This window comes from Penicillium verhagenii, assembly GCF_028828195.1.
Source record: "Penicillium verhagenii strain IBT 33310 chromosome Unknown utg000007l_segment0_segment0, whole genome shotgun sequence".
Taxonomy (NCBI): domain Eukaryota; kingdom Fungi; phylum Ascomycota; class Eurotiomycetes; order Eurotiales; family Aspergillaceae; genus Penicillium; species Penicillium verhagenii.
The window spans coordinates 1,062,395-1,081,429 of record NW_026643171.1 but is presented as its reverse complement, the minus strand read 5'-3'; the positions used below and the strand labels follow the sequence as shown (position 1 = coordinate 1,081,429).

The 19,035-nt window shown below is 47.0% G+C and overlaps 9 protein-coding genes across 9 annotated transcripts; 5 read left to right on the top strand and 4 right to left on the bottom strand.

Moving 5' to 3' along the window:
- Window positions 1-529: 529 nt before the first annotated feature.
- Window positions 530-1,454, top strand: pyr6 (polyprenyltransferase pyr6; the record flags this gene model as incomplete). Its single annotated transcript, XM_057166472.1, has 2 exons — window positions 530-834; window positions 902-1,454. Coding segments are annotated over 2 exons (858 nt in total), but the record flags the coding sequence as incomplete, so codon positions are not given.
- Window positions 1,455-2,761: 1,307 nt separating this feature from the next.
- pyr4 (meroterpenoid cyclase pyr4) lies at window positions 2,762-3,565 on the top strand (the record flags this gene model as incomplete). The annotated part of the gene is made up of 3 exons (XM_057166471.1): window positions 2,762-3,279; window positions 3,364-3,440; window positions 3,492-3,565. The coding sequence occupies 3 exons, from the start codon at window positions 2,762-2,764 to the stop codon at window positions 3,563-3,565; spliced, it is 669 nt and encodes a 222-aa protein (XP_057019512.1).
- Window positions 3,566-4,163: 598 nt separating this feature from the next.
- N7466_007081 (FAD-dependent oxidoreductase) lies at window positions 4,164-5,685 on the top strand (the record flags this gene model as incomplete). Its single annotated transcript, XM_057166470.1, has 2 exons — window positions 4,164-4,483; window positions 4,611-5,685. The coding sequence occupies 2 exons, from the start codon at window positions 4,164-4,166 to the stop codon at window positions 5,683-5,685; spliced, it is 1,395 nt and encodes a 464-aa protein (XP_057019511.1).
- A 523-nt stretch (window positions 5,686-6,208) lies between these two features.
- Window positions 6,209-6,613, bottom strand: N7466_007080 (uncharacterized protein; the record flags this gene model as incomplete). Its single annotated transcript, XM_057166469.1, has 1 exon — window positions 6,209-6,613. One exon carries the CDS (start codon window positions 6,611-6,613, stop codon window positions 6,209-6,211), a length of 405 nt encoding a protein of 134 aa, XP_057019510.1.
- A 332-nt stretch (window positions 6,614-6,945) lies between these two features.
- On the top strand, window positions 6,946-10,783 carry N7466_007079 (ankyrin repeat domain-containing protein; the record flags this gene model as incomplete). Its single annotated transcript, XM_057166468.1, has 2 exons — window positions 6,946-8,528; window positions 8,602-10,783. 2 exons carry the CDS (start codon window positions 6,946-6,948, stop codon window positions 10,781-10,783), a joined length of 3,765 nt encoding a protein of 1,254 aa, XP_057019509.1.
- Window positions 10,784-11,929: 1,146 nt separating this feature from the next.
- Window positions 11,930-12,622, bottom strand: N7466_007078 (glycoside hydrolase family 11 protein; the record flags this gene model as incomplete). Its single annotated transcript, XM_057166467.1, has 2 exons — window positions 11,930-12,335; window positions 12,393-12,622. 2 exons carry the CDS (start codon window positions 12,620-12,622, stop codon window positions 11,930-11,932), a joined length of 636 nt encoding a protein of 211 aa, XP_057019508.1.
- A 1,616-nt stretch (window positions 12,623-14,238) lies between these two features.
- N7466_007077 (uncharacterized protein) lies at window positions 14,239-15,031 on the top strand (the record flags this gene model as incomplete). The annotated part of the gene is made up of 3 exons (XM_057166466.1): window positions 14,239-14,727; window positions 14,794-14,937; window positions 15,020-15,031. 3 exons carry the CDS (start codon window positions 14,239-14,241, stop codon window positions 15,029-15,031), a joined length of 645 nt encoding a protein of 214 aa, XP_057019507.1.
- Window positions 15,032-16,433: 1,402 nt separating this feature from the next.
- On the bottom strand, window positions 16,434-17,078 carry N7466_007076 (uncharacterized protein; the record flags this gene model as incomplete). The annotated part of the gene is made up of 1 exon (XM_057166465.1): window positions 16,434-17,078. One exon carries the CDS (start codon window positions 17,076-17,078, stop codon window positions 16,434-16,436), a length of 645 nt encoding a protein of 214 aa, XP_057019506.1.
- A 1,246-nt stretch (window positions 17,079-18,324) lies between these two features.
- Window positions 18,325-18,507, bottom strand: N7466_007075 (uncharacterized protein; the record flags this gene model as incomplete). Its single annotated transcript, XM_057166464.1, has 1 exon — window positions 18,325-18,507. The coding sequence occupies one exon, from the start codon at window positions 18,505-18,507 to the stop codon at window positions 18,325-18,327; it is 183 nt and encodes a 60-aa protein (XP_057019505.1).
- Window positions 18,508-19,035: the final 528 nt, after the last annotated feature.

Here is a 19,035-nt window from a genome sequence, read left to right as displayed (position 1 = left end):
AGGTGCATCCAACTGATGCTTTCGGTCAGAAGCTCCGTTAGTTCCATGGTTGACTTTTCGAAGACAAAGGTATCAAATACCCGCCTGACAGGTTTCTTACACAATTCAGCCAATGAAAGGTCGCAGAATACGAGACCGGGGAGTTTACTGCCAGAAAGTTGTAATGCGAGTCATGATGCTATCTAGATCTTACTCGGGGTCTAGCCTCACTTAGACATTGTGGCGTCGAGGAGACAAGGAAATACGTCGGAAATGAAGTTTATTCATCTATCGCGATTTCTTTATAATAATGAGATAGTCTTTCTTGCGACTCGGAGCTGATTTTATCCTTATTTCATTTTTTTTGAAAGAAAGCATCTCTAGCACAGTCAATCCGACTCAAAGCGATGGAAAAAAGATCAACACTTCAAATATTCCGAAATCTTTTGCGGCTCTCGCGGTTCGACAAGTACAACCCATTTTTAGGTACTTTTGCTGGCGGTAAGATGGGCCTTTGAGCAAACATCAGCGAAACGCTTCTTCTAACGCGATGACTTCAGTTTGGTCTGCTTTTCTAGCAGGCATTACCAAGGTGCATACCGAGCCCACCACAAGCGACATACGCACGATATTCCAGCAAATCGGCCTATGCTTCCTATACCTCTATGTTCTTACAGGCGCGGGAATGGTCTGGAATGATTGGGTTGATAGAGACATCGACCGCCAAGTAGCGCGAACCAAAAACCACCCTCTCGCGTCTGGCAAGATCAAGACATCCGAGGCGCTATCATGGATGGTTTTCCAATACGTGGTCGCGTGGTACATTCTCGACTTTATGCTCTCAGGTGAAGATATGTAAGCACTGCGAACCCAACTTGAAAATACCAGGGAAATTCCCGCTAATGGCTTTGGCATGGAGTAGATCTTATTCTTTGCTCCCAACAACCGCCGGGATTATCCTATACCCCTTCTGCAAGCGACCCACCGCCCAAAAACTTGGAGTCTATCCCCAATTCGTTCTTGCTGGTGCAGCCGCCTGGACCATTATCACCGGGGGAGCAGCAGTTGCCCCTGAATATTTGGCCTACCAGTACCCGCTGTGTATGCTCGTGGTAACATGGATTGTGTATATCAATACCGCGTACAGCTATCAGGACATGGTAGACGATGCGAAGATGAAAGTCAATTCTCTCTATGTTCTTGCGGGCGGATATCTTAAGTTGGTTGTCACGGTTTTCGCGGTTGGCGTTCCGATCTCCATTGCCTGGGTATTAACACGCGTTGATGCGTCGCCGTGGCTTTGGATCTCTTGGATGGGTGTTTGGTCTGTGTCTTACGTGGAGCAATTGGCTGGATTCTCGGCGACGGATCCCCGCAGCGGAGGTCCTGTTCATGCGAAGAATTTTGCTTTAGCGGCTTGGACTTTTGTGGCTTGCAGTGTTGAGCTCCTGCTCGGTGTCTACCCGAAGCTTCACTGGTCTGTTTCTGTTTGATAGAGACATGCTCGTTGCGAGTGACAGCGATTTCCATGTCATATACTATGATTTCTTGGGTTTAGTGAATATGAAGACACACCTGTTAATAGGAAATTTTTTCGAGTGCTGGAGCTTGGTACTAGTCACAATTACTAATGATTGAAATTATTTTGATAAAAGATTCGGTGTTCGGTTCGGCGATCAAAAATTACAAGTAACGATCTCCGAGTCTTCAAAGGCCGAGAGACCAAAGGCCGAGAACATCAGACACCGACTGTACAATGCCGTAAAGTCATAAGCCGACATCGAGCGTCGATACGGCCTTTACTACAATCTACTTGCAATTTTCAGTGCGAATATTGCCTAATTTTTGAATTTATTGTTTTTATTGATTTTCACCTTCTAGAGCTTTTCGACTAAAAATTGATCATGAGACTACGGGTTACTCACCTTTGCTGATCAATTTCCAACGGTATGATCTCGTTAGGCCCACGCCCTGCCTGCAGTTAATATGCATTGAACGAATTTATCCTGTCCACAATTCATGTCTGGAGCTCACATGCACATGCAATATCCAATTTTCTATCAAATCATGACTCTGAAACCTATACGAAGCACGATATGTACGCGAGAAGATCTTATGCGACTCAATTATCAAAGCACACACCAAAATTTGACTCTACTCTGCCTTATTTGCTGCTTATCTAGGAACCGCTGCTGAGCCGAGCAGAGCCGAGCTGCAATAACGCTTTCGCTTTTGGTTATAGTTTGAACATGCAGGTCGAAACAAAATGCTAAACTTACAAGCAAGTACATATACCTTCTAAGTACATAAGACAGACCCTTCAAATGTTCACCCGAGAGCGTAAAGTCGAGAATGCATGTGCACGCGACCACGTCGAACCTTGAAATCACATGAAGCTATGGTACGTTTCCATGTAGCTGCAATGGAATGAATGGACCTCGGAGGTCCGGATCATAGTTCCAGGCAAACCTTTGCATTTATCGAAATACGGGAAAAATCAATTGCAGATGAAATACTAAAAAAAATACAAAGGCAATACTGATAAAAACAAGGAATAGGAAAGAGTCGGAAAGAGAGAAAGGGAAAGGTAAGTTCGGGGCATAGTAGAATTGTGTAAGATATCATATCGGTCACATTAAGTTCAGGAAACAGTGAGGAACTGTAGTAATCATGGTGGAAACGAATCAGGTCATCCATTACAGAATATACAAGGATGAAATTTCAACCGCTACATTGTATGCTATTCTAAACATTCCAACCTCAATTCCATTAATCAAACAAAATGGACCTACTTGACCTAAGCACGGCTCCAGTGGAGTATCAAAAATATGCATGGATCGCCAACCTCTCTTTCTCTGCTCAAGGACTAGGGTGGGCCATACACTACTTCCTACAGGCACGAAAATCACTTCGTGACAAAACCTACTCGCAGGCCATCTTTCCACTTTGCGCCAACATGGCCTGGGAATTCGTGTATACATTTATCTATCCCCCAAAGAGCCGAATTCATGCGACCATCATGGGCTCTTGGTTCTTCCTAGGATTGATCGTCATGTACTCGGCAGTGAAATCGTCGCCGCGTGAGTGGAAACACACCACCTTGGTTCAGCGTTATCTTCCAATCATATTCGCTGTCGTGTTGCTGTACTTTATTTCTCTGCACTGGGCCTTTGCGGAGACTTGGGGGCCTGCAGTCACGGGGCCATGGTCGGCGATGTTTTGCCAGGAATTACTCCTCTGGGGATCGTTGTCCCAGCTTCTGGTTCGGGAGGACAGTCGGGGCACTTCGTATACTATCTGGTAAGTCAAGTCTTGCAAAGTTGCTATCATGAAGCACTACACTAGGTGTTCACCCTTGCTGATGTATATTTAATGTTGGCACAGGCTTACGCGATTCCTGGGGACCTTGGCTGGAGCTCCGGGGCAATCACTTCGGTACCGTTATTGGCCGGAGCAGTTCGGTTGGCTTCGGAGTCCAATAGTGAGATTTCACGTGTTGTTTGGTACTGTAGCTGAGATTTCGTATGGTATTATTCTATGGCGGATTCGACGGAAGGAGGCCCAGGATGTGAAAAAGGTCACCTAGCCCTACAACCCGTTTGTGATCCCGGTCCGGTGGGAATTGAGGAGACTCGCGGACAGAAATCAATATAATGTCATGTGTCCTCCAAAAGAGGAAGGGGGCCTGGGTCGGGCTCAAATGTTTTTCTTTTTAGGAAATAGGGGTGGGTTGTGACTTATCAGCTTGAAAGATGTCGAAATTCCAACAAATATGCACATGTGGACTAGGATGGTCTTGGTCGAGGTAATTCCTAGATACTACCTTGATAGTTTTTCGGTTAATGCACAATATTGAGGTTGACACTCTGGTAGTCTCCAATTTATTACAATGTATTCTGTAGTTACAAGGCTTAGTCGCGGCCAACTTTCTCTCTGTCAACAGCCAGCTAGGGGTGATCATGTGACGGGTGTTCTCGAACCGCAGGCACCCGAAAGACAAAGAGATAAAGTTCAAGATAAGCCTGTCCTCGTTCAGGCGTGAGTGAACAATATAAGAAAACTCCCTCTCCGCATTTTTATTTCGTGTTCATACGATTAAGCACCTAGAGGCTTAGTATGTCTTGACTCCACAATTGAAGATTTCTTAAAGCCATAAAGTAGAGCCTAGAGGCTCCCAGGTTTTCATGACGACACAGGAAATCAAGAGCCCTCGGGGCAATGGACCTTTTAAGGTGGTCATTGTCGGCGGCTCTATCGCTGGTTTAACTCTCGCCCACTGTCTGGATCGTGCTGGAATCGATTATGTTATCTTAGAGCGACGCAAAGATGTTGCTCCACAAGAGGGGGCTTCTATTGGAATTATGCCTAATGGCGCTCGCATCTTGGAACAGCTAGGGCTCTACTCAGAATTGGAGGCTGCTGTCCACCCGCTTGAAACCGCCCACATAACGTATCCTGACGGATTTTGTTATCAAAGTTATTTTCCTACTCTTATCTCTGAACGGTGAGTTAGACTTCTTTCATTGTCTTCTTTTTCTCCTAGTTAAACATTATACCTACCTTGCTCTCCCATTTTTCCTCAACCCCTTCCTCCCCCCAGCTGCTCATCCTCTAAAACTAATTTCCCCTAGATTCGGTTTTCCTCTAGCTTTCCTCGATCGGCAAAAAGTTCTCGAACACTTGAGCGGTTCTCTTGCAGACGCGAGCCGGCTCCACTGCAGCAAGACAGTACATCGCGTCGAGCAACGCGAGAACAATATCCGAGTGCACACTACAGACGGAGCCTACTTTGACGGCGATCTTGTCGTGGGTGCAGATGGCGTCCACAGCACAATTCGAACCGAGATGCTGCGCCTGGCAGAGAAACGCAAGACATTGGCACAGTCGCTCAGTTCCATCACGGTAGAATACGGCTGCATATTCGGCATATCTAAACCCCATCCAAATCTCAAAGCAGGACAACAAATATCCTGCTACAACGATGGCTGGAGCATCCTGAGTGTCATCGGCAAGAACGGCCATATCTACTGGTTCTTGTTCTTCCGTCTCGACCAACGCTATAGCTATAGCGACGCCCCGCGCTTCTCCTCCTCCGAAGGTGCTAAGCAGTGTGAAACTTTTGCTAGCGAGCCATACTGGCAGCAGATAACCTTCGGCGAGGTGTGGGAGCGAAGAGAAACGTTCAATACAACTGTTCTGGATGAATATGTGCTTTCGAGATGGCACTGGGGCAGGATTGTTTGTCTGGGCGATAGTGTGCATAAAATCGCTCCGCATACGGGACAGGGCGCTAACTGTGCTATGGAGGACGCCGCTGCTCTCTGTAACATCTTGCAGCCGTTCGCTAAATCTGGGCCTCCTTCTCAGGTTCATCTCGATGGCCTACTACGGGCGTTTGTGAGCGATCGTCGACGTCGAATGGAACAGATAGCGAATATTTCTCGGATTTCCATGAGGATCCAGGCTCGTGAGGGCCTCGTGAAGCTGATTGTGGGTCGGTATATATTTCCATACGCTGGTGATATCCCAGCCAATAAGGCTTCTCATGGAATTGCTGATGCCCCGATGTTGGCGTTCCTGCCGGCCCCTCAACGATCTGGGACCGGCTGGAATGAGTTTGGGAGCAAAACGAACGGGCGCAAGGGTATCCTCATCACTGTGCTCATGCTAGTATTTGGGGTCCTGCTATGCCTCAAGATAAGGTAGGAAGACAATTTATCTGGGATTATCAAGAATCTCAACATGAGGCATTTCTTTTTGTTGGTCTCGTGTGTATATGTCATCACCTTACTTTATTTGTACGAGATCTTGCCTGCACATGTGTACTCTATCTATACCCTCCAGCCTTCAATGTTCCTACGGTATATTTTTTTCGGGATCAATATCACACATTTTCACTTATATCCTCCCCTCACAGGCTGAGTTGGCCCTGAATCATCCGAGGATATTGATGCAGCGCCTTATTTGGTTTAAGTCTCCCATGTTCTTGGAAAAAGACGGGGCCTCAAATCGAGATGCAAATAATACTAGAATCCTATGTACTCCACCAGCTCCACCATGAACACTATCTGGTGGAGCCACTTCGGCTATCTACCCGGGCCCCGCCCTGTCCGTCCCGTCAATCCCGTAGAATACATATGAGTGACCTGCAGCATATATAACTTCAAGGTTTGTTGTCTTCTCCTGCATCAAACGTCTGGGTGTGATGATTGAAATTGTGACCCAAATCCTATGGCCATGATTCTCGTTTTGACTTGACGACCTCCTTGTTCCGGATATAATCCTTATCGTTTCCATTGATAATCCCGGCGTCTTCGAGGTCGTTCAAGACACCCAGCACGTAGTCCTGACAACTCCAATCTACCACCTCATTGCCGATGTGGGTGGAGTCTGCTATATATTTGACCATCTCGATTTTGCTTGTATCGATTCGACAAAGCGGCAAGAGGTCGATAAGGTCGGTCGAAACGCGTGGATTTGACGGCGTTCTTATCACACGAAAGTATTTGTGACGCGTGCCGAGGACTTGGATGATGGTCTTGTCGGTATTCTTTTCAGTCTCGATAAATAGGCTCCAATCCATAATGCCTGGATTGTCTTCTATGGCCACGAAAATCGGAGAGGTGGAACCCATTTTGCCTCGTTTTCAATGAACTGCTAGAGGATGTGGAAAGCAAAGTCAAAATGATTTATTGGGCCGAAAGAGGTGCACTTGAAAAGACAGACTTACTCCGCACTAAAGTACATCAAATCACGCTACGCGCGGTGAATCTGGCGCCAAGGCAATCGGGCATCCACAATTTGGCCCCCAATTTCACGATTACACTGCCTCGATTGAGGCTGTTGTTTGTTCCTTCTATTTTAGTCGTCTTTCCCCGCCCAACCACTTTCGTCACTTTTTTTTTGCGCTTCCGTGAGCTTCCACTCCATCTAAAATACATATTCTACTTGGTATTAGGATCTCCCATGGCTCTCGTCACTTCAAATTCGAGACGAGGCCCAAGCGAAGACCCTACGCAGGCTCTCATGCGCGCATTAGCGGATTTCAAACAGAGCCTGACAGATGAAGAAAAACAACAGTACCGGGCTCATGAGGCAAACCCGGGCGCTTCGAGCATCATTGAATTCATGAGAGTGGTTGATGAAAGTAAGCCTCAGACGAATATGAGGTGTTTGGGATCTCGACTATGCACATTCCTGGACAAGACACAACAGTTTGCTACTATCGTCGAAACCTTCGTCAGCTCCAATCCCGTGATCGCTGCCCTTGTATGGGGAAGTGTAAAATTCGCCATTTTATCGGCAAACAACGCGGCATCTTACTTCGAAAAAGTCACTGGCTTGATTATGTCAATAGGCAAGCTTTGCCCCAGTTATGAGAAATTTGGTCAACTTTATCCTGGTTGCACTGAGCTACAAACCGAGCTGTGTGGTTTTTACTCTATTATCATTCGCATGTGCATGAAAATTGTCGAGGTCTCTCGAAGACAGACAGTCACGCAGATGATCTCATCACTGTTTAGTCCTTTCGAGAGCGACTTTGGCCACTTTCTTGCACTTTTGCAAAAATCGGAGAAAGACATCGAGCGCGAGATACAGTTTGCATCTCAGAAATCCAACCAGGACGCGATCAAGTTGCAAGCGTACGATAGAAAGTTGCAAGAGTACGATAGAAAAAGAAACGCAAGATTTCGTGTCGACTTTCAAAGAGCGACCAGGAGGCAAGAAGATCAAGCAAACGATTTGCGGGTTGCCAAATTGGCGAGAGACTCGGCAAGACTGCGATCTCTAATTCGAAAGAACCTCTCTACAATCGATCACTTGAAGCCGTGGAAACAGGTCAACAAACAACGGGTTTCGGGGACAGCGGAGTGGCTATGCAAAGACGAGGCCTTCGTGAAATGGAAAAACAGCTCCCGGAATGCAGTCTTTTGGTGCTCAGGCAAAATAGGTGTCGGGAAGACTGTACTTTCCGCAAATGTGATTTCCAAACTACACGAGTCATCCAAAGCCAATAGAATAATCTCCCATCACTTCTGCTGCACCGACAACAAAGCCACCTTATCAGCAAGAAATATCATGGGGAGTTTGGCCTGTCAATTGCTGGACAGTCAAATTAACAGCTATCAACTCGGTGATCTTCAATCTTTACATGATAAAACGCAGGACCTCGACACCGAGGAGGTGACCGAGCTATTGTTGTCTTGCTTGGAAGACGGCAAAGCCTTCTTTATTGTCATAGATGGGCTAGACGAGTGTGAGGAAAAGGAGTGCCGTGAAGTCATCGCAAACCTAATGCGCCTTCGTCAGTTCGATACTAGCTCTGTGAAACTATTTTTCGCAAGCCGACCCGATATCGAAGCCCAGCTGTTTGGCGTGGCGGAGCCAGAATACAGAATCACGGTGACCAAAGAAAGGGCTAAACCAGACATGGATGCTTATATCGACGCAATGCTGAGTCAATTTTTGGAAGAAGGGAAGCTCAAACTGAGAGATGGAACACTCATCGTTACAATATCTCAAGCGTTACGGGATGGATCGGATGGAATGTAAGTGAAACAAAGGCCCAGTCTTAGATTGATTTATCCCTCCCTAGGGCTCAACGTGCTCTCTTGTTTTCAGTGTCACTGATTGTCCTCAAATAATAAGGATTCTCTGGACTCGACTCTTTATGGAAGAGCTGTGCGCACAGGGGAGTGACCGAGCGATATTAGAAGCCTTAACCCAACTGCCGCGGGGTCTTGCTGAGCTTTATAATCAAAGGCTCCGTCGTGTAATGGGCAAACGGAATGGAGGACAAGCAAATTCCCTGCTGCGCTTCTGTGCTTTCTTGAGGCGACCGCTGACGCGTCCGGAGTATGAAGACCTTCTTGGCATCAAACCAGAGCAAGAATCTCATGACCCTGGCAATTGTCCCAATGATATGACTCAAGTGATCAGCGACTGCTGTGGGCTAGTTTTCGTGGAAGAAGAAGATAGCACAGTTCACTATGTTCACCATAGTGTGGGAGAACATATTTTGTCAATTGACGGGTCTTGTTCTGCCATGTTTGATATGGCAGACGTGGATCAGTATCTTGGCAATCTTTGCCTGACATATCTTGATTTCACTGACTTCAAAATGCCATTAGCAAACGCACGACAAGGCTTCAGTACTCCTATTCAACCTCTGCAATTTGGGGTTTTACCTCTTCCTAGCACGGGTAGACGGGTCGCCTTGGAAATATTATCTCGTGGTCGAAACCTGCAATATTTGCGCTCCGCAGAGGTCGAAAGCAAAACCAGAATTAGCATTGAGGACAAAAATTCACCAGTATCAGAGCACGATCGACACAGAGCGTACCCTTTTCTTCTCTATGCACAGACATACTGGATTGAACATCTGCAAGAATTGAATGTCCCGACCGATAGCAAGATTTGGCGGTTATTCTGTGAATGCGTCGAAGGGCGCAATATTACAGTAAAGAGACCATGGTATGAGAACCAGGAAGCCCACGACCAGTCTGCCCAACGAAGAACGGTTTGGTTATCAAAAAACCGACATCGCGCCTTGCTCTGGTACTATGGCATGTCTCAACCCAGTACTGAGCTTGACTCGGTGGACACCGACATCATCAAGGAAATTATACACCGACTTGATCATGGCTGTGGCTTGAGTGATGAATTGCCAAGAAGTCCGCTATGGAGGTGGGATGAACATTGTGGGCCTCTATACTGCATCATGGTTGGTGCTGCGTGGGCAGGGTGTCAGGAGTGCATTGACAATCTGATTGGAAAAGACTGGAGTGATCATCAAATTCTGTCATTATCTGCAGACTATCACTCTAATCGAACAGTTCTTCAAGCAGCAGCTGGAGGTGGGTACCTTGAAGTTGTGAATAGATTGATAAAGGCAAAAGCGGATATCCATGAAGCCCCGGCAAAGAAGTATGGTCGAACAGCTCTCCAGGCAGCAGCTGAAGGTGGACACCTTCAAGTTGTGAATATATTATTACAGCAAAATGCAGATGTCAATGCGGCCCCAGCAAAGGAGTATGGCCGAACAGCTCTCCAAGCAGCAGCTGGAGGTGGGTACCTTGAAGTTGTGAATAGATTGATAAAGGCAAAAGCGGATATCCATGAAGCCCCGGCAAAGAAGTATGGTCGAACAGCTCTCCAAGCAGCAGCTGAAGGGGGGCACCTTCAAGTTGTGAATATATTATTACAGCAAAATGCAGATGTCAATGCGGCCCTAGCAAAAGGGTATGGCCGAACAGCTCTCCAAGCAGCAGCTGGAGGGGGGCACCTTCAAGTTGTGAACAGATTGATACAGGAAAACACAGATATCAATACAGACCCAACAGGATACAATGGTCGAACAGCTCTCCAGGCAGCAGCTGAGGGAGGGCACCTTGAAGTGGTGAATCGATTGATACAGGAAAACGTGTATATGAATGCAGCCCCGGCAGAATACCGTGGTCGAACAGCTCTCCAGGCAGCAGCTGAGGGAGGGCACCTTAAAGTGGTGAATCGATTGATACAGGAAAATGCGGATGTCAATGCAGCCGCGGCAGATTACTATGGTCGAACAGCTCTCCAAGCGGCGGCTGAAGGGGGGCACCTTGAAGTTGTGGGTACATTATTACAGGCAAAAGCCAAAAGGACTGCAACCGCGTCAGGATCTCATGACCAAGATGCTCTCCAAGCCGTATCGAAGGCCGCGTATCATGAAGTTCTGGATAAATTCGGTGGTGAAGACCTAAGAATCAAATCCGCTTTAGCTTTCATTTTGAGCCGTGCGAATACCTCCGTCGATGAAATTTGAAGAATAAAAATCCGGAGTTACATTCCAATTGGCACTTACCGGAATAAAGGGAGCATGTTAGCAAATAAGTTAAGGCCTACCGATATGAGCATAGTTTTTTTGCATCTGAAATATGTATGGACAAATCAACCCATGTGCAAGTTCGAACGCTCACAGCAGAGATCCCAAATTTGAAAGGTGTAATTTCCATGGTTCCCGAGTCTGGAAAGCTCTCATTCAAATCGTGGACATGTAGCTTCAACTCACAAAGTTATAGTGCTGAAAATCACCTCCCGTCTACACATCTCGCTCAACTCTATTGGATATACAAGAAAAGGGCATCATGCCCGGAATTCATGATTGCTCAATTTTGACTGATTTGGAGGAAGAGGAGAGATTGAACCCTAGGACACGGAAGATCGGCAGCGATCACACGGTTTATTTTTCTCGCACCTTGACAATAACGAAAGACCATGGGCGAACTGTGTTTTTCTAACTTTGGTCAACATTTGAAGCTCTTTTGGGATCAAATGAATGCTGTGACGATATTCAATCATACATACATCGAGCTCCTGAAGTGCTCCTCCAAAGAAAATGCTCCAGGACAATGTCTATGCGGCTGAGTTCTTTGATGCTGAAGATATTTTTGAGTTAATCCACACTGGCTGGAGCTGACTAAAGATATCAAGGCAAGTGGAAGGGGATAGTTCCTACTTCTTCAGTCACGTTAGAAAAGCTTGAAGGAAACTCGTGAAGTGCACAGCAGAAACACTTTGTTACATTCATGCGCAAGATACTTCAATAACGCCCTAGGAAGAGAAGCCTCGAAAAGAATTTATTGTTGGGTCCTTGATTAAGATCGCCGTAGCGTGTAGATAATTTACGATATTAGTAGATATACTACATGTAATAACTTCACTTCCATGATTGGCAATTTACAGTACTACATGCAATGATTTCATGGGAGCTGGACAGCACAACACGTTTACGTTTAGCTCATGCCATAATAACATTTGAATGCGAGCTAAAGACATAGCAGCCGAGAGCTCAATCTTGCCACAAAATATACGGCCTCGACATTTCGAACCACATAACCCCAGTCCTACCATCACGCCACCTAAAAAGGATCTCGGCTTCCAAGCTTTCGACCACTTCGTCCGTCATACTCTAAGAAGAAATGGTGACACTAGCGCTGCCTTCACCACTCCAAGCCTCAACAGCCACGACCTGATAATTGAAGTTGCTGTTGCCGAAGCCATGCTCCGCCCAGAAATTGAAATGGTTGGCAACCGTCACCGTACCAGAAGTACGCGTGCTCTCTCGAACAGAGAAGTACTGCGTGAACGTGCTCGTTCCCGTGATGGATGGCTCGTTGGTCCGGGTGTCGGTGCAGACCTGGTAGGTGGCTCCATCAGAGGTTACCGTACCAAGGCTTGTAGCTGCGCTGCAAGGGTTGTAATCGCCGTAGTCTTCGACGATGTAGTACTCAGCCTGGGGAGAGTTGACCCAGCCGTACACGGCGAGATAGGAGCCCGAGCCAGAGGCGCTGTAGCTAGCTGAGTAGGTAATGGAGCTGAGAGAAGTTAGATCCTAGTAGACTGGTATCAATGGATATAGGGGGATCACCCACGCAGAGCTGCCAGTGGTCCAGCCCAGACCAACGACGAAATCGGAGCTCACTCCATCCTCCCAGTACATAGAGAAAGTTCCGGCACTCTCGCTGTAGGTGAAGTCACCGAGGTTGCCGTTGTAGTTCTGGACGTAGTTGATGTTGGCACTTCGTGGCATCAGGACAGGTTCGGGAGCAGGCGCCGCGAGTGCGGTGGCCAGGAGGCCGGTGAAAGCTGCGGCGACCTTCATGATGGGGATGATTGAATGCTTTTGAGTGGATGTGTCTAGTAGCTACTTGTCTGGGAAGCCTATGCTAGAAACTTTGTTGCGGGCTCGTTCTACCTCTACTTATACCCTGTGAACTCGAGTATTTATCCTTTTTCCCCGCACGGCGAAGCGGTTTGAATAGGCAAATTCTTCCGTATAAACTTCGTCAGATGAACTAGAGGAACCTTCTTTGAGCCTGTTTTCAGGGACGCCTCTATCCATAGTTCCAAGATCTCTGCTCGGCTAGGTACCCGTCTAGGGCACTCCGGCTGGCTAAAGGGGATGAAGTTGGCTAAAAAGCCTATAGCTGGCTAAAAAGGCTGTAGTTGGGCAGAAAGTCTATAGTTGGCTAAAAGGACTTCGGTTGGCTAAAACGACCCCGGTTTTCTAGAAAAGCTACAGTTGGCTAAATGGACTGCAATTGGGTAAACAGTTCGTGAAAGCTTAAAAATATGGTGGGGAAGTGGAGATTCTTCACGTATCTTCACGGCTTTCCCCGCAGAAGTTTTGCCGGCTCCACAGAAATCATCCATGGATGATTGCCGGCTAGTTGTGAGGGAAGTCCCTGCATATGGGCACTGTAGCTGGTGATGACTCTGCGTAACCTCATGCTCTTTAACTGAACCCTGTTTTTGGACCTTAATTTTGAAGTTGTAAGCAATCTTCGGAAAAGGTCAGTGCATCCTATAGGCTGAAGCAGTTTCCATGGATATTAAACAAGGGAAACTGCGTGACACTGACTGATCTATTCGGAAGGGAAATTAGCACGCCTTCATCCATCAATACAACACGGATTATGTCACGAACTGAAGCCTGAGGCTGGGACATGCGGGGTACATGCGCCTGTACGCCTGCGCCTCTTTCGTCAAGGGCGTTTTCCTTCCGTGTATTGACAATCCATTGAAATCAGAATTAAATCAAATTGACCAGGAATGTCACTTGTTGTCGCTTTTCATATGGTCCCGAATTATACTAGCGATCGTAGGTTGCGGCCCGAATCTCCCGATACTGATGATCTCATTGATCTGCGACCCCAGCGGGGCAACGCGGTGTTTTCACACTCGCTCAGTCGCAGTTCGCAACGTATCACATGATTTCTTGGTTAGTACAGGAGGGGCGCTAACTCCCAGAATGACAAAGTTGATCGATTTAGGTAAATATTCGGTCTATCGGGCCTGCATGTTATATAAGCAACATTCCAACTTCAAAGGGCACATTCCACGTTCGCGCTGGGCCTCTTGGGGCTCCTTCCACTCATCAGACCCTTCTCCATCTCAACCACGGCTGTGGGTTATTTTGGAATTTTGGACTGCATCGGCCCGCTCCGATCCACATTAACCCGAACCTTGGAATACGAGATCAGTTACCTACAGAGGGTACCACCAGTAATATTCTCGTACTGCTGTATGGAGTTACATGAGCTGACGGAATACTAGGTACAAGTTTGTGCTGACGATGGGTGGAATTCCCTACCAATCTGCAGGCTGCTCCAGTTGCAGGAAACGTAAAATTAAAGTACATATTTGCTTCCTCTTGCCTGTGGAAATGAACTGACAAATTTCTGTACCTAGTGTGACCTCGCTAGGCCGGAGTGCGCGATGTGCACTAAGAAAGGTATTCCTTGCCCTGGCTATGTTGAGAATCGAAACATTATACCACACCGGCTCGTCCTGACCCGCACGCAAAACCGCGAGACTATTCGACCAGTTGCTCGCTTCCCTAATAAAATTCAGCCTCTTCCCTCACAGTCTCGGTTGAACATGAGCGCCCAAGTCCGAACCCAGTTTTTCTCGGGTTTTATGAACACCCTCTTCGCTCATAATACTCTTACCCATGGCAAAGATGATACCTGGTATCTCTTGATGGCTCACTTTCCCAGTATGGCCGGTGAGTCTGAGCTGGTGGACCGGTCTGTCTTTGCAATAGCAGCTACTGTCCTCGCCAGGAAGACGGGAGATGCTCATTTAATACGCCATGGGGTTGAGATCTATAACATTGCGATTGCAGGATTGGCCCGCATGCTACAACGAAATTGCAAACCAACCCTTGAGATGTTTTATGCGATGATTCTTTTCCATACTTATGAGGTGTGTTGATTGAGCAAAGTCACTTGAACCTTCTTGGTTAGTTAGTTGCTAAAGCTGCCTCCACAGTTGATGCAAACTGGCGATGATACATTGCGGAATTGTTTGGTCCATGTCCAAGGTGGAACGGCTATTTTGAAAAACATCAGCTGCGTCGATGAAAAAGAAACCTCTTTTCTCCAGGCCATGATGACGAGGCAGAAATGGGCAGCGGTAAGCCAGCCCGTCTAGATCTTTCAACTTTGGGACTAATGAGTGGCCCCCAGACTTTCTTCATTCTGAACCCAGAATACAGGTCAGAGACTAGTTCGGAGTGCCTTTCCATAGGAGTTGAATATAGCCCCCTGGACAAACTTTTTGGACTCGTCGCGGAATGTGCATTGCTCCATGCATCCCTCGATCATAGTAGAGATCAGCGTTCTCAAGACATAGAAGATTCATGCAAGCAACTCCTGCATCGCTGCCTTGAGACCAAGAGGAAACTTCAGAAAGACTGGCTTAACAACTATGCCCCAAAGCTCAATGGCAAGCCTACTCCTACTAAGGACAAGCTGAGATATAATCCAAACACCTTACCCTTCGGCCACACTCTTGATCCATACGAATTTCCTTCACTGGATACTGTCAAAGCCTATATTCTCTTCTGGGTCTGCCTACTAAGGGTCCACCGTGTGATATACCACACCGAAATTCTCCTGAGGAAGTCCCCAGATCTTGCGAATATGATATTCTATGCAGGCGAAATTTGTCGGTGCATCGCTTTCTGCATCCGTTCCAACAACCGGGTTTCTGCGGCGCAAGTAGTTCTGTTCGGAGTATCGCAGGCAGCTCAGTGCTATATCGAGTGTGGGGACAGGGAACGATTTTTATGGTGCCAGAATATCTACCCCATGGTCAGATCGTTGGGCTTTACGGTAGTCCAGCGCTTGCATCAGGCAGAGTGCGCTTACTGGAATGCAGCTCATAGCCAGTCTGTGTCTCATAAAGACATACTTACAGATGGCGGTTCCATTTAATGCTGAGTATTCTGTGGACTCCTAATGAGCGGTTGCCGAACCTTTTACAAGCATCAATTATGAGACTTCATGTGGATGATTCTTTCATGCTCCTTGGTTTTTCTTTGTTCTGTCACAACTTCATTGTAAAGAGTCAGGACATATAATACATCAGGTCTGTATGGGTCGCGTCCTGACTCCTGAATCTCCACCGTGGAATACTCGTGTGGGCCGTGCGGGCCGTGCCCAGACGACTCTTGTTCAGCCCCCAAAATCAAGACCGCGAGAAGCAATGGCTTTACGCGAGCAGTATTCCAAATTGGAGACAGCATGGCGAAAAGCGGTTTTTCCCTCGATGACCTGGGAATCGGATTCGATGTGGTAAGCGGTGGAACCTTTTATGACTCCAATTCGGTCTTATGCCTTTCCAGCTGGAAACATGGCATGCTTTCCAATTTCCACAATTCCAAGCTTTGCGTGGAGGCTTCTTGCCTCACCCCGGCGATAGTTGATCATGTATCGACGCAGTTGACATTTTGCCTTAGTCCACTGTTTGCGTGGTGGCGGCAGCGTCCCGGGTGCAACCCATCTTTTGTTCTCTGTTGTGAATCTGTGATCGCTTTCGATCGCCCTCCACGAAGCATTGTTGTGGCATTCAGATCTGCTCGAATACTTGATCTTGCAGGCGCATGGGCCTCCCTTTCGATCCTGAAATCATTGGTTTTCGAGAAATAAAGTGTAAAAATGTGGATGTTCCTGGTATGTTTCAAAAACAGAGTTGTTTCGCCGGAGTGACTTCTTTAGGTCGGGATGGAGATCAACTAAGTCCATTGCTGGAAAGTATTTCGATTTCAATAGCCCCTCGGAGGTATATACTCGCCGGAATTGCTTCCGGATTATAGGAGGTTGGTAGAACGAAGCAATCAGGTCTCGCAACTGGGTGGAATCGGTAGCATCCACCTCCAGTGTCGCCCGGTCAGCAGCATTCTCCCACGAAGCAGGGAGTTTCAAATCCTTGTCATAGGGGTATCGAGTGTATGACTTTTCCTGTTTCAATTCGGGCTTCATCAGGTTGTGAAGCAATCCGGTTCCTCCGACAACTTGTGGCCGACGCTTGTCCTGTCCTCCGACATTTCGTACTTTCCTTGGATGTCTGGGTATCGGGGATTCAATACCGGATTCGCGATCCGGGAGCAGCGGAGAGACTCGTGAGGCTTGTGAGCGAAGCCGTGATGGTGGATTGGCCGGGCGACGTGTGGGAGTTGATGTGTCTGGAGTAATCGGATAATTAAAGAAACCAGGTCGCCATGGAAATTTCTCTGTAGCATTCGCAGTCCTGGGTGCATCGGATTCGTCCATGCGTGATCAACGTCGATTTCGAGACCGTTTGTGATTCTGGTGATGTCAGTTTTCATTAGCCCGTCCGTTGTGCACTCATCATGTAAGCTCAGTTGCAAGTATTATCAACATATGAATAGGGCCTACTAGTCACCTGGGTAGACTCACAGCCATTTTGTCTGGAATGTTCTTAAGGTTTCGGAAACGTTGGATGGAAGGCCGCCTCCTACTAAGATCAGGCATGTGGAGGGGTTGTTTCAAGTATCAAGTGACGGGTAGGTAGTAGGTTCGATGTTGCGTAAACAGTCAACTGTTTCAAACTTTGCTAATGCTAGCGGTTACATATTGTGCCGCTGCTCAGGGGAAGGGGGGGGGAAGCAACTGTATTGGCTGTGGGCAATCTCTCTTGGAGAGATGGAGAGAAGAGGATGGGAAAAGGGAGGAAGTAAGTACTGGATATCTAGAAGGGGTCACCTGACCCCTCTCTGACCGGTAATGGTAGCGCTAGGAAGCTTGGCGTGTACAGACTGAGAAGATACGTAGCAGACAAGTATGTAGCAGCTGATGTAGTAGGTGGGATGTACAGGTGCTTAGTTTGCTCAACTTTCATCTCACTTACTACCTCAGCTGCTACATACTTGTCTAATAGTAAGACTGATACACATCTTCTCATGAGACTTTGCACGCCAAGCTTCCCAGCACTACCATTACCGGCATAATCTTGAAACAGTTGACAGTTTACGCAACCCGTGGTCATCGAATTTACCCGCCATTTGATATTGAAACAATACCTACACTGATCTCGGGAGTCAACCTTCAATCCAACCTTTCCAAAACCTTGAGAATCATACTAAATGGCTGTGAGTCTATATCCAAGATTTGAAAGAAGAGAAAAATATATTTGGAAAAGCTATTTAGAAAAGCTATTTGTTGGGCCGCCTGGACGGGGCATCTTTCAGCTGTATTCAAAACCTAAGGTTCCGAAAGACATGATTCTGCAAACTGCCGCTATCAATTCTAATATTTCAACGTCATCGCTTTGAACTTTTTAAGTCCCATATTTGGTTACATGTAGTAGGTGTTGCGTTTTCGGTTTCTCAAAAGCGGGTTTGGTCTATTAACGCGATCATATGCATCGTATCTACACTCTGTCCCGGGACATGGCCATCCCATGGCAAGCTGTACCAACTTGCAATACTACTGACTACTATTTCTCTAGTGAGTAATATTACGATTACTTCATAGTCAGGTTTGGGTCAAACATGCTTCAAACTTCAAAGGCGACCGGGCCGCGGATCAAGTCAAAACAATGAACTGGCATCAATTGATCAACGGAGACTGAAGAGTGGGATTTCTCAATGATCGTGTGCTCCGCACTGAGATTGAAGATTTCAGCATTCGGCATACTGACATCAATCTTGTACTCAAGTGCTGTCCGTTTTGTCTGCATGGTCCATAAAAAAAGTCCAAAAAAATTGACCGACGCAGGGATCGAACCTGCAATCTCTTGATTCGTAGTCAAGCGCCTTGCCATTGGGCCAGCCGGCCGTGATTGTTGGAGTGAAAGTTCGGAAAATGCGTCAGAGCCTCATTTATTAATCCACGATGCAGTTTTCCGACCTTCCGGGCAGTTACAGTATCTAAACACCTCTTCCTGTGATACTGTTGTACTATTCATTGAGGGGCAATCAAATGCGGGTAATTTTTAGTAGTATCCACCTACCAAGACGCCATGGAATGTAGTGTCTTGATTTCCCGTTACTCAGACCCGCATGCCGCATCATTTGAAAACGTAACGGATCACAATGCTTGCGATATTGCGATAACTTAGGGAATTATTGCTACTATTTATGAAAAATAAAGCCCGTTTCAACATAGCGAGCCCGGCGGCAAAGCGCTCATTACCTTGTCAATTGTGTGACTGGGCGGCAGGTGCCTGGATAAGCCTTGTCTAAGCCCCCTAGGAAGGCAGACTTAC